Source organism: Merops nubicus, unplaced genomic scaffold (genome assembly GCF_000691845.1).
Source record: "Merops nubicus isolate BGI_N331 unplaced genomic scaffold, ASM69184v1 scaffold23201, whole genome shotgun sequence".
Taxonomy (NCBI): Eukaryota; Metazoa; Chordata; class Aves; order Coraciiformes; family Meropidae; genus Merops; species Merops nubicus.
In genome coordinates this window covers 24661-38109 of record NW_008588027.1, presented here as the reverse complement: position 1 = coordinate 38109, position 13449 = coordinate 24661, and the positions used below count along the sequence as shown (strand labels likewise).

Sequence of the window (13449 nt, the reverse complement as noted above, 5' to 3'; positions counted from 1 at the left end):
CACCCTAATTAATATTTTTTTTATTTTTTTGGTAATCCATCTAGACAGTCTGCTGAAGAGGAGTGTGCGATAAATCTTTGTGTGGTAGTAGTGTGCCTTATCACCAGCTACAATTCTGACAGTTGATAAAGCTGTCCATCACCAGGTAGAAGGGTCTAGGAGGAAAGAAGTTTAGAAAGCAAACCACTATTTTTGTCCACAACTTTTATAGGTATAATATGGTTTCATTAAGATTCTATTAAAATAATGTAATATTAATTTAAAGTATCCTCTCCTTCAGGAAAGATCTATGCTAACTGAAATTGCTTTTATCTCAGATATCTCTGTAGGGGAGACTGGGAGACTGAGTGGCTGCTGCCAGAGTTCAGTGTTTTTTTTCCCTGCACTGTAAAGGAGCTCTGAGAAGACAGTCTCTTCTTTTTTCATTCTTTTGATGAAGAAGTGGAAACTGTTGAAACCACATAATTTCCTCCTATGAAGGGCCAAGCAATGCTATTTCAGCTAACTGGTAAATTCTCCTCTTCCCATCTAGCTCAGTGTCATGAGCTTAACCCTGTAATCATAGTCAGACTTGGAATTTGAGTTACTGTCACACTGAAGGCACAGAATTACACTTAAATACATAGTGCTTTCTTACCTAAGAATAAAAATAAGAGCAGTTTTCTATCTTGAACTGTATTCTTATTGAAAAAAAAATATTGGGGAAAACATGAAGAAACTTTAAATAGTTGGAATAGGTGGAAGGTCTGTCATATTTCAGAAGCCTGTTTGTAATCAAGGTTTCTTGAACTGTGCAGTTAATATCTTAATCGCTTGGTCACGCTGCTTGCTAGGTGTCACTAGTAGTTATGAATGCTGCCTTTAAAAAGGGGGCTTGAGGGGGGAGAAGCCTTCTGAACTTGCTGCCATCCCGTGTGTGTTTGATTGTTCTCTGCTGTGGTCTGCCCACTTCTTTAAGCTCTTGTGCATTAATTCAAAGATCTTTTATTTGGAATGCTTTTTGATGGTACATCTTCTCTTAAAAGAAAACACTACTGAGATACAAACACAGTAAGAAGTACCATGTGAAGCTTCAGTATAAGAAGAAAGATGCAGTTGGTTCATTGCAGAAGAATAATGCCCAGAGCTGTGAGAAGAGTATGCATGACTAAATGCGTAAATGCGGTTAATGCAAACGAGCATGAGGTGCTGCTCAGGTTCAGCATCTCTGGGTTTGCTGTCCCCTGTCCTCTGTCTCACTACTGTCAGTGGCATTTAGCTAAATGGATAGCAGAACTATTTTCTGAGTGTTACTATTTTAAAATGTAACTATTTTTAACCAAATACAATTTTATAACATGGACTTGCGTCTCCATTTCTTAAAAAAAAATGGCTTGTCATGTCTTCCTATGCTCTTTTTGGATAAGATGCAGTGTATTCTGCAGTTGGTAGACACAGAAGAGGGCAGAGAGTATGCTGTGCTCAGAATATAGCATACCCTTTTTTCTCTTTCCAAGTCTACAAACTGCCAGTTCCTATACTTCTTCCCTTATGTCATAGGCTTTTTACCAAGATGCTTTCTCAGCATATGGTAACTTTGCTGTATAAAGCTGGTATCTCTTTTTGGCAACCTACATCACTTCTTTTGGGAAAAAAAAAAAAAAGGCAGCTTGCTTGAAAGGAGACAAAATTTTGAGGTTCAGTTGATGGAATACCAGTCTAATGACAACATGGCAATTTATGTTCATAATTTAGAATACATTGTGACTGTTCTGTGTTCTTTTCCAGTGCTCTTCAAGTTCTGTGGTTGTAATTAGTCCCGTAATTCTGATCATTAGGTATGTTGTGTAGAAACAGCCTCTGAATCATACAACAGAACAGGAATAAGAAGTCCATTTTACTTGTTCAGACAATACTGCTAAATAATTTCTTTGGTTATTTATACTTGAGTGTCCAATCTGCTACGCATTTGAAAATTCAAGAAACAGCTGTTGAAACTGATGGCAGTACCCCAGTAATGAGTAAATTGGTTTGTTTGCATTATTTTCAGAGAAGTGCAGATGTTGATAACAGGATTTCTGATCTCTGTAGTTGCACTGTGCCATGACTGGATAACTACTAATTTCCTTGTGTGCAAGTATGTTTAGATGTGTGTTTTCTTGGTTTAGAACTGATTTTTCAATATTTTTTTTTGGCAAAATGTTTGCCATATTAGTTCAAAGTACAGAACCTCTTGGATTGAATAACACTTGTTTGGGCAGCTCTGGCTGAGTAGTAGGGTGAGGAAGAGGTGTGCCTTGGCATTGCCATGCAAAACCAGCGTTCCCCCAAAAATGCAATCCATCTTAAAGCCCACTATTTTCACGCTGCCCTGAACAGATACTCACTCAGCAGTGGTGAAATGGGCTAGATGAACACTGCCCTTTGTGGTGGTAGTACTGGTGCCTTGGCGGCTGCTTGAGACTGAAAAGGATTTTGGCATTAAGTGCTCTCTGAATGGCTTGGCTTCTAGGTTGATTTTAGTGGAGTGTGTTTTGCGTGAGCCATGTGTTGCAGACACCTCTGATGCCTGAGAGGTCATTCTGTGTGGTGGCAGAATGATGTTGCCTTTTGTAACAGAGCAGAAGAACTAGTCTTACGCTTGGGAGGAAGTATAGCTGTCACAGTCAATTCAGAAGACCCCATTTGGCTGAATTATCCTTCACAGGATGCTTAATACTAGTTGAACATGTACAAGAGCTTTTTGTCTCTCCTCTTATGTGTCTTAAAGTGGCTGTGGCTGTTGGGGTTCGTTCTGGGCCTGAGCTAGCCTCCAGTGAAGAGGCCACAGAATCTTCTCTTTGACTACCTTAAGCTCTCTATGTATGTCTTTTAAAAATCATCCACCCTGAGAATTGGACACACTGAATATAATGATGCCAATTGTTATAGTTCTTTCACTGTATCAAATGCAGTCTTTCAGAAGTCTGTCCTGTATTAGTGGTACTTTCATGTGTTGGCCAGAGCTTTCTGAATGAAATGAAATGACAACAGTCAAGGGTTAGGCTGAAACAGATTGACTAACTCAGCAGCGCACTGATCCCGCACTGAGTTTTGACAGTGTTCTGTGGCTCGTGACGTGGTGCTTCACAGCAAGTTACTTTACAAGTCACTGTGAGATGGACCCTTTAGCATCATAGAGTACAGGTAAGTAGGAAGTTAGGGCCCTCAAATGAATTTCCTGGTAGAATCCAAGCAGTTGTGCTTTTACTTTCTGGCACTCCAAGAGATGGTGTGATTTTTATTAAGAAGTGTTATGAACTCTTTCATGTGCAAAGTACTCATTTTTAGACTAAACCTGCAGGAAACTTTGAGTAATAATGTGAAGTGGACACAAGGGATCTGTAATCATGCAAATGAGCATGACAGTGTTTCATAAAGAGGATGGGTTTTGACTTTGATCGTGCTCCAGAAGCCTCTGTTGTGTGCAGCATGTTGGTAAGACGTGGACACCTGAGTTGGCGGAGAGGTAACATGGGGTGAGAGGAGCTGGGAAGCACCTTGGTGGCAGACAAATAGTAAGATTGCTGAAAGGCAGTCTGTGAGCTGCTACTTACTGCAACAGTGAGCATTGCACTGCGAGAGGTTTTCATCTAGCTGAATCAACAAATTGCAAATGAGATCATGAGCTAGTTAATACATGTCTTCTTGTCTAGCAATGGGGCTTAAATCTGTACCATCTTGCACAAGATGCAGTAGAAGTTCTCTGCTTTCTTCTACTACTGCATGAGTGGTGGGTCTGGGTATTTGTAAGGTTGGCAAAATGGGTCTTCTGCAGTGCTCCTTACAGCTGGAAGCCTAAGGGTGCAGTTGTGTTTCTTGGTGACCTAGCACTAAGCCAATGCTATTGTATTTAGGAAAGAGTTTATTCTCTCTTCATCTTCTATTCTATTACTGTGTGTGTCAATGGTTTCTTTATCAGGGTAGGAATTGGGCTTCACTGCCCCTGCTCCTTACACTTAAACAAAAACATATTTGGTGAGTTAAAAGGGACTATACACCAAGTTCCAAGAGTGGCAGTAGCAAGCATGGCCTAAATGAGGGGAGGGGTGTGCTTGTTGCTGATGTAGAGCTCAGAAAGGTTTGGATGAAGTGAGCATTGGTTACTGTTAACCCAGGCCTGAAGGTTACCCAGTAAGGTGACTTTCTCAAACTGCAAATCCTTGTGTGTGGAGAATCACACATATATTCTGAACATCATGTTTTCTTGTAAACAGAGGAGGTGCAAATCAAAACAGCTTGTAATGATTTAGATAAAGTTGCCGTGAGAAATTTTATTTCCTGGTCCTTTGATTTGAGGTACAATCTTGTTTATGGTGTGCACTAATTACATCGTTTGTCCGTGTGAGAACAAAGGGAATAGGATTTTGCTGCTAGTTTGTCTGAATTTGAGCTTGTCTGTCTTTTCTTCTGCAATGAGACAATTTGGTGACGAGCTTTTTTTTTATTTTTGAAAGAGGCGTTGTTGATAAAAGCAAGGTTGGTACTACTTTGGGAATAGGGCCTCTGCAGCAAAAATGCAAATATTGCAGTATGAAGTGTTGAAATTTCTCCTTATCAAGTCACAAGAGTGAATTGTAAATAAGAGTGAAACGACTTTAAATGTCTCTGACTCTCCCCCTCTTCAAAATCTTAAAAATTAAAGCAAACGGCTGCTTCAAAGTGAACATTTGAATTCCAGCCCAAGCTCGTGAGCAGTGGAGTTCATTGCTCAAGCTTCTGCAGTAACCTTGGTTGTTTTGTGCTGCTTCCTGGTGCAGTGTTACAAGCATCTGAGCTGTTTGGAAGCCCTCTGTTTAAAAGGCACAGATAGTATTCTCCTCATCTTTTGATTTGTATTTGGATGCTTTTTTTCACTCCTTCAATATATGCTGCTATATTTTCGCGAAAGTCGTGATCATGGAGACAAGAACGAACTTCAGTCACTTCTAATATGCTGCTATGTAACATGGCTGTTGGGAGCACAGTTCCTGCCCTCTAAAATGTCTTGTGTTATACAAATTGTCCTAGCACCACTCAATTACATCATCATGTGGCCAAGGAGCAGACTTTGATGTGATAGAATAAGGTAAAGAAGATGGCAGAGCTTAAATGCAGATACAGTAAACATATTCTTAGACTATTTTTAGAGTAATAGAGGAATAAAAGACTACATAATAAACTCCATTTAGTTCTCCACCTGAAGGTGAGTCACAGGCTACAGTAAGAAGGAAGGGTTTAGAGAGATTCAACACGAGTACTGCAGTGGTGTCCATGGTTGTGCCACATGGATTGTTCTGCAGGGAGAATTGTTCCTAGCTAAGCGGTTAAGGCAAGGTGGTGAATACAGCAGAGATGAGGTGTTAAGAATGTCTGCAAATGGTGTGAGAGCTGCTGGAGCTGGCTCATGATGCTGTGGTGTAGTGAAAACTAGTTAAAAGTCTTAATGGAGATTCTACTGAGGAGTTCCTGCTCTTGACATGGTCTTATCTTGTCATAGCTTTTGTATTTGGTAGAAGGAAGGTGGTGAACAGAGAAGATAAATTCCATAAAATACCAGTGTTTACTAAGAAAACTCACTGTGTAGAACTTCTATGTTGTATTAACTAGAAATGTTATTCTGTATAAAACAGTTCCTAGAAAGAAACTATTGTAGTGCTGTGTTCCAGGCCCCTTTAAAAAGCTCAAAATAAAAATCATACAATCAAAAAATGGTTTGGGTTGGAAGGGACCTTTAAAGGTCATCTAGTTAAATCCGCTGTGCAGTGAACACAATGTCCTGAACTAGGTCAGGTTGCTCAGAGCCCTGTCCAGCCTGACCTGGAATGTTTCCAGGGATGAGGCATTGACCACCTCTCTGGGCAACCTGGGACAGTGTCTCACCAGCCTCAGTGCGGTAAAACTTTCTTCCTTCTATCTAGTCTAAATCTTCCCTCTTTTATTTTAAAGCCATTACCTCTGTCGCTAATGACCCTATTAAAAAGATTGTCCCCATGTTTCTGACAAGCCCCCCTTAAGTACTGAAAAGTTGCTGTAAGGTCTCCCCAGAGCCTTCTCTTCTCCAGACTGAACAACCTCATCTCTCTCAGTCTGTCCTCATGGGAGGTGTATTCCAGTCCTCTGATCATTTTTGTGGATCCTCTGATCATATGGGTACGGTACAGAAACTAATGATGGTGACTTGTATGATACTTCATTTTAATCAAAGGAACTTACCAATTACTTGAGTTTTTTTCAACTGTGGGGACATAACGTTTTCCCAAGGTGTCATGGCAACTGCTTGTCTCATTACTTACAAGTACCTAATCCTGAGTTACATTCTTTTTAAAAAGCTGAACCTATAGATTAACTGGCTTAAAGAGGCTGTGCCTAGTGCTGCTGAATGGATGGATGAAACTTGAAATGTAATGTGACTAGTATAGCTGTAAGTGTCAGGGTAAGTTCTTCTGTAGTGTTTTGTTCTTGGCTGCAGGGAAGTTGTTAGCTGTTACTGGGTTTTTTCCTAAATTGATTTCAGTGCCACGTGCTTAAGGTGACCTTCAGAAAGAGAGCGTGACTGCGCTGCATTGGGTGGAGGGCTCGGAAAGGAAGGTTAGTAAGGGCAACATGTGCTGGGCTTTTGACCTGCAGTCTGTCTGGATGGACATGTACCACCCAGTTGTGAAGTGGACTTCAAAGTACTGCTCTGTTTAAGTGCCCTCATGAGAGCAGGTAAGAAAAAAGGATCAGTGTTCTGCTTGTTGGGCGAGGCTGGCTAAGCAGCCAGGCTGTGGTCTTGAAGAGTAAAACCGTATCTGCTTCAGGTCTTTTTCCACAATCTTACTGAATGCTAACAAGAAGAACTGCTGATTAAATGCCTACAAATCCCAGGCTGTGCCACGTCTTGTCCTTGGTTTATGCACCACTGATAGCTTGAATGTGCTTTAATATTGCTAGTATGGAGAACAGGCTGTGTCCCCATCTCAAATTATGGGCATGCAAAGTGTCTTTTAAACAATGAAGACACAGTGGAAGAATTAAAATGTGTAATGCTTATCAACATGGAAAAGTCTTCTGTGTGTCCTTTGCTTGAATAAAAGAATTTTTTACCTTGGTGGAGTGAGTTTGTTGGATGGATAAGCTATTTTCCCTGCAACACTGAAACTTGCTTTCTCTTGGAAGAGAAGGGAGACCTAGGCCAGTTTTCCCTTTGTGGCATAGGTTATGTTAATTAAGTCTTGTTAAAATTCTGTGGTTCAAGTCCACTCCTTGACATCTAGATGTAATCTTGCAGAAGCTAGTAGAGCTATTTCTGTTCATGAAGGAAAAAAAAGAAAAAGTGGCAGGGCTTTTTGTGTGCTTTGTGTTTTGAGGAGAGGAAAGTGTAGGTACATGAATTTTAAAACAAAATGAAAACAAAGCTGGTTAAAGCGATCTTAATAACTTGTGTTAATTCATGTTCAGAAATTCGGAATTAGTGTTTTTCTGAAATTCCAACCTCTGCATTTTGTTACAGGTTACATCTTAAGTGTTGTTCTCCTAACTTTACCAAGGCAACACCTGGTTCAGCTTTACCTGTACTTTTTGACTGCACTGCTGCTTTATGCTGGGCACCAAATTTCCAGGTAAGAACAAATGGCTTAACTTTGTTTGCTTAGTTTGGGAATTAGAAAAATGACTGATATTTTCTGAGTATTTTGTATGAATGGGATAGGTATGGTTTTGTGGATGCCTTTGTTCTATACCAGACACACAAATATATGTTGCTGTTCTTTGTCTTGAAATAAGTTTATAAAATTAAATATGCAGTCAAGTAGTTCTGGTTTATTTTAATTGACTTAAAAGAAATTTTGATCTATATTTCTGTAGCGTGTAATGTTGGTTAATCTGAGGAGATAAAACATTTATTGTGAGACTAAGTATGTTGCCTGATGTAATAGTCTGAGTTACTCAATGGCTCAGCTAACGTGCTTTCAACACTGGAGCATTCTACAGAGCAGACGGGACATTACTTGTAGTTTCCTGGCACATACGATGAGAGAGAAAATAGAGACACAGAAATGGTGAAAGTAAAGTAATAGTGGAATTTATTGTTAAATTAATCTTTGCTTATGTAATACATTTTACAATGAAACAAAAAGAAAGGCATTTTGGATCCTAAATGCAGAGCAAGAGGAACTTTTGGATCTGACGAGTCAGAGTTGGATCACCTTCGTTTGGCTGCAGCTGGATCTGTTGAAAGCCAGTGTAGCTGCCATACTGACAAGAAGATTAATTGGAACCAAGGAGAGTCTCATCACATTAATGGCTTTGCATAGGACGTTTTGAAAATGTGGACTTGAGCCTGATTTGTTCTGGTGCCTACTGATGGGAAACATTTAAAATTGTGCTTTTGGTTGACTTAAGTAATATATTTTTTGTTTCTGTGTCAAAACTTGTTCTAAAGCATTTGCTGGCATGTTTCTTACTTGGTATACTGCAGGTCAGGGAAGTGTTGATGAAGGTTTTGTGGTGACTTGAGAAAGCACTGTTCTGGATGTCAGAGTTGCAGTTAATGATTTCCTGAGTGGATGAGAGTGCAAGAGAGGAATTATGGCCCCTTATTGCCTGGGTAGGAAGGAAAGAGGGTTTCTTAGCCTCCTCAGGGGATTCCTGAGTTTTTAAAGGTTCAGTTTTTTTCATATTTCTTATAGGGTAGGCTTACCTATTAGAAAAAGCAACCTAAGGATTATTTAAGAACTTATGCTGACATAAAAATAAAGGTAGTAAGAAACGCCTGTTGGATACGGAGCTTCTGTCCAGAACATTTACAGCTAGAGATCTTTTTGCCATTGTGGATCTTCAGATTCTTTAAAACAAAGGGAGATGGTATGAATTTTGATTGCTAGATTAAGGGATAGCACTGTTTCGATTTTTATACCTATTTTGTTTGTGTTTCTGTGTAGTGTGAATTTTGACTTCCGTTGCTTTGTGAGGTTTCAGACTTCACAGGTTTCATTGAAATGGGTAACTATTACTTGGACTGTTTGGTGTATTCGTACTAAGATCTTCTCTATTTGATGCTTCTGGAGTGAGTTAATAAAGACTTTAATTAAGTCTTGCATTAACTGGCACCAAAAAATATATTTAATTAAAAGATGTCTTGGATTCAAGTAGTCCAGGAGTATTCCCTAGCTAGTTTGCAAAGCAAATGTAGTTGCTGACAGTTTTAAGTGAGCTCACCCGTTCCCTAGATATGAGGCTGCCTTGGTTTGGAAGGAAGCACCGTGCAAGGGGTTCTCAGCAGCAGCCTTTGTGTGATGTGGGCAGTGTTGCTTGCATTAGCTTTTCAAAAGAATTTTTGAATCCTATTAGTTCTCATATTGAAAATAGTAGAGTGTAACACAATATGTTAGTGGAGCTACTCCTTTTGTTGCCAAAACTATCCAGTTCCAACTGATGTTTTTATTTAGCAGCCTGATCATAACAAGACGCACAGCAGTCACATGTGCAAATGTTCCTGAGTTGGTTTTTGGTAGTAATTCTGCTTAGAGCTGAAAACTTCCCATGAGCTGTGCTACCAGTTGGGATGGTATTTAAGACAGATGAAGAGGTCTCATATTGAGGCCAATCTGGTTAATGCAAATTATAGAACAAGACCAAAATCAGCTGGCACTTGTGACTCTGCAGTGTCCTGGAAATTCTGAGCTGCTGAAAGACCAGCTTTCAATGCTTTTTTCCACCCCAGAAATAGCTTGTGGTTCAGCTGCAAGTCTGGGAATAAGAATATCTGAATTTTCTAGTCAGGCTCTGACTTCAGACTCCCATGTCTGTGTGACCTTGACAAGTCACCCAACTTCCTAAGTGTTTGTTTCCTTATCTGCAAGACTAAGAATTACTTTAACGTGTAAAGATTGCCTAGCTAATGTTTGTGAACAGTTGGAGAGTCCAAGAAGATGCTACATTTGTATGTAGCATGTTAAATCTGGCAATTTGGATGGAAATAATAGAACATCTGTTTATGGAAGAAGGAGAAGTCAGCTTTAAAAAACACAATCCTGCTGCTCTTGACAAGGAAAATGGGTGCTGTTTTTGTTTTATACGTAGCTGCACAAATGCCTTGCTTAAAAGGATGACATTCCTTTTCCCAATTTCCAGCAGTAAAACTTGGGAAAAGAAAATATGCAGTTATGCAGGAAAGAAGTGATACAGTTAAACACACTGTTTATGCTAAAAAATTGAATCTACATCATTATCTTGATGTTTTTGTTATGATTGTATTCCAAATGCTGAGCCTCATGGAGCTTAGAATGAGAAGATGGGGGTGGAGAGCAAAAGAGTAAATTGTTTCTTATGGATAATCTTAAAATACACTTAGTTTTAAGGTTGTCTGTAGACGTTTAAAACATAGGAGAACGTGTTTGATGTTGGCAGCGTAGATTAATCAGCCAAAGTAAATGTCAGCAATATGACTCAATTAGGTCAGATACCCACTGTGCCTTATGTCAGTCAATTACAGAGCATATTTTTAATAACAGGAGGCCTTTCTGCACTTTCAGGTACAAAAAATGGTCACGTATCTCTTTACCTTTTTAGAGCAATGTTAGTCATGGCTGTCCCTGAGCATATGTTACCAGTCCAGAGTTGGACTAAATGAGGCTGGGAATGCATCTGCAGAATGAACAGCAGGCAATCTGATCTAAGCTTTATTCTTATATCCTAATTTTCTAAAGTAATAATGTAGTTTCAGTCATTTCTTGAACTAGTAAATAATGATTTTAGCATTCTTGTTTTCTTACGTTGACGCAGTAAAGTGAACAATTCTCAAATTTGAAAGCTGCAGCTTAATACAGCTTTAATTAATGAAAATTGAGTGCAGGCACTTGCTCTTCTCAGCATCTTGTATGGCACTGCAGCTGCTCGAGGCATCTTCTGATTGGTGTCTGTGCCAGAATCCTTGTGTTTGTACTGGTAATAAGAGAATCATTGCTTTGGCTTTCTGTATTCAGACATCATCTACAAATACTATTTAAAAAATTTAGATCTTAAAACATTGCTTATCAAAGCTTCTAGGCCGAGAACTCAGTAATTGAGAGTAATTTAAAGAAGCCAAGTACAGACCTTTGTGCAGATGACTGAATCAGGTAGACATAGGCAAGAAATATAGCTTGAAGGAATTTGGGTCGTCTCCAGGCACGTTGCTGGTGTTGAAGAAGCAAAAAGGAAGTGCAGTTCTGTTGGTATGTCTTGGCTAAGTTGTGTGAGGTCATCTTGCTGCAGCTGGTATCATGGATGATTTTGTAACCCGTTTTCTAACAGATATGAAGCAACTTTGTCTTCACTACTCCTCCAGCAGTTTAGACATAGGCAATGTTTTCACCCGAAGTTTGCGGATGGAGCAGAATGTTGCTAATACAAGAAGCCATCTTTGGGATGTTGTAAACGGTGGATTTTTCTTCCTTTAACTCCAGTGGATTATCCTGTTTGTGTTGCCAATGCTTTCAGAAAGTGCTTTCTGCATGTTCATGTGAGACAAAGAAGGAAAAATAAACCAACAAACCAACCAAAAACAAACAAAACCCCCCAAAATACGAAATCAACTCTGTCTCGAAGAGTGCATCTATATGGATGATAGGAGGTGGAAAAAAACCTTTTTGCTTAGCTATACCTTGATAACAAGGGGGGAAAATTCTATTTAGAATAGTTTGTCTTGGATGCCTTTTCAATCCTCATGTGTTTTTAATTGTAGGTTACAGTCTAAAGAACCCATTTCAACATACCTCCCATAGACAATGATACTTGAAAAGCTGCAGTGAGTAGGCAGGGTTGTCAGCTATGAAGAACAGGCTTTGAAGTGTTTGTTTTAGTACTCTGAGATTTATATCTTGAATTCCAGAGATTTTTTTCAAATGAAAATGTGAATACTTCAGCTTGGAGTAGCAAGCTCCTACTAGAAGAAGGGTCTGGTCCCACCTTTCTGTGGGGAAGTGAATGCTTCCAGTAGCACTGAGCTGCATGTTTTTCTGCATTGAAATGTAAAGCATAATTTTTATATTGGTTGTTGTTTCTGGTGCTGTTTGCCTTGCTTTGACTGCATCTGTTCCCAGCAAGTGTGGCTTGCCTCACTGATATAAATAAATATGTAATAAATGAAGTGTCATGCCCCTCGAGCAAACAGAGTCTACTAGCTCCGTGCAGGGTCAGATCGAGTGTGTCTTGTGGGATGTGATGCAGCTAGACAGGAATGACTGGACAGTATCAGCCAGATGTGAGCACAGGCTTAGCTGGGCTTCTGGTGGTGGAACAGCAGCCATCCTGGGAGTGGAGAAGGAAGGGTCACAGGGCAAGGCTGAAAAAGGGGCTGGAGATCTGGATGCAAAGGGTCATGAGTATTGCCTGCTGTCTCATGGCAGGGGATTAAGGAGCCCCTGGAGAATTACTGCAGTGCTGTTCTAGGATTGCCTTCTGAAGGTGCAAAACGCTTTTCTTGGCATGAAGTTCCAATATGAGTTACATTCTGTTATATATATGTTTGCCTGCTTGAAGGCACAGCTGATGGATGATCACCAACAGCAGAAGAATGCCAAGTCTCCTCAAGTTCTCACCTTCTTCTTTGGTTGCCTGAGCCTACCCTCCTAGCCAGCCTTTTCTGAGAGAAATTAGAAATATCCTGTCAGAGACTGTCTCACTGTACCTGTCAAAACAATCTGTCAGTTTGAGGGTATCCAGTTGGTCCTGCAGGTTTCCCAGGATAGAGCTAAACTTTTAAATTGTATTGGATAAAAGGATTATGAAGCAGCTCTGTTCCTGACTCCAGTCCATGACTGTCACTTTTCCTTCATACCTATCTTTTAATTTAACACAAAGAGATTGTTAGGTGCAAAATACTGTAAGCATTAAATTGGAAAACCTCTCCGTGAAACTCTCAAGTGTTGTGTTTTGTTTTTTACATGGAGCTGGTGGGAAAAGAAATTATTAGGAATAAGAACACTTAATAAGGATACTTAAAAATGGAATGGTGCTTAAGAGGCTTTGTCAATAAGCAGTTTCAGGCCACGCTCTGAAGAACAGCTTGGATGTCCCAAAGGATTTTTACAGCTATGCCAGTGAGTCTAATTACAGATAATACTTCTCTTGCTTAAGTCATGCCTCAGTCAGATCCTTACATCGGGGAGGCTGCTGTAACAGGAGTCTTAATGTTGCTTTTTGTAATTTAGGTAGTTGACATACACTGAAGTTACCTGTGTGTGGAGTGAGTAAATTGTTTCTTGTCTGATCAGATGGATCTTAATAGTTTGGGTTTGTTTTTTTTTTTAGGGATTATGTGAGGAGTGAATTGGAATCAGGATATGAAGGGCCAATGTACTTGGAACCTCTCTCTATGAATCGTTTCATGACTGCTCTAGTAGGTAAGTGCTTTAAACGTTTGTGATGCAGGAGAGATCTCTGCCTAATTCCCCTGATTGAAACCTATGCACATTTTACCTTGTGGTT

The 13449-nt window shown here is 39.8% G+C and overlaps 1 protein-coding gene across 1 annotated transcript in view; it reads left to right on the top strand.

Moving 5' to 3' along the window:
• The window catches only part of RNF145 (ring finger protein 145), a 35169-nt gene that overhangs the window by 3638 nt on the left and 18082 nt on the right, over positions 1 to 13449 (top strand). The window contains exons 2-3 of the mRNA XM_008949143.1: positions 7493 to 7601; positions 13273 to 13364. Coding sequence (XP_008947391.1) covers positions 7493 to 7601; positions 13273 to 13364 — 201 coding nt within the window. The remainder of the gene's footprint in view (positions 1 to 7492; positions 7602 to 13272; positions 13365 to 13449) is intronic.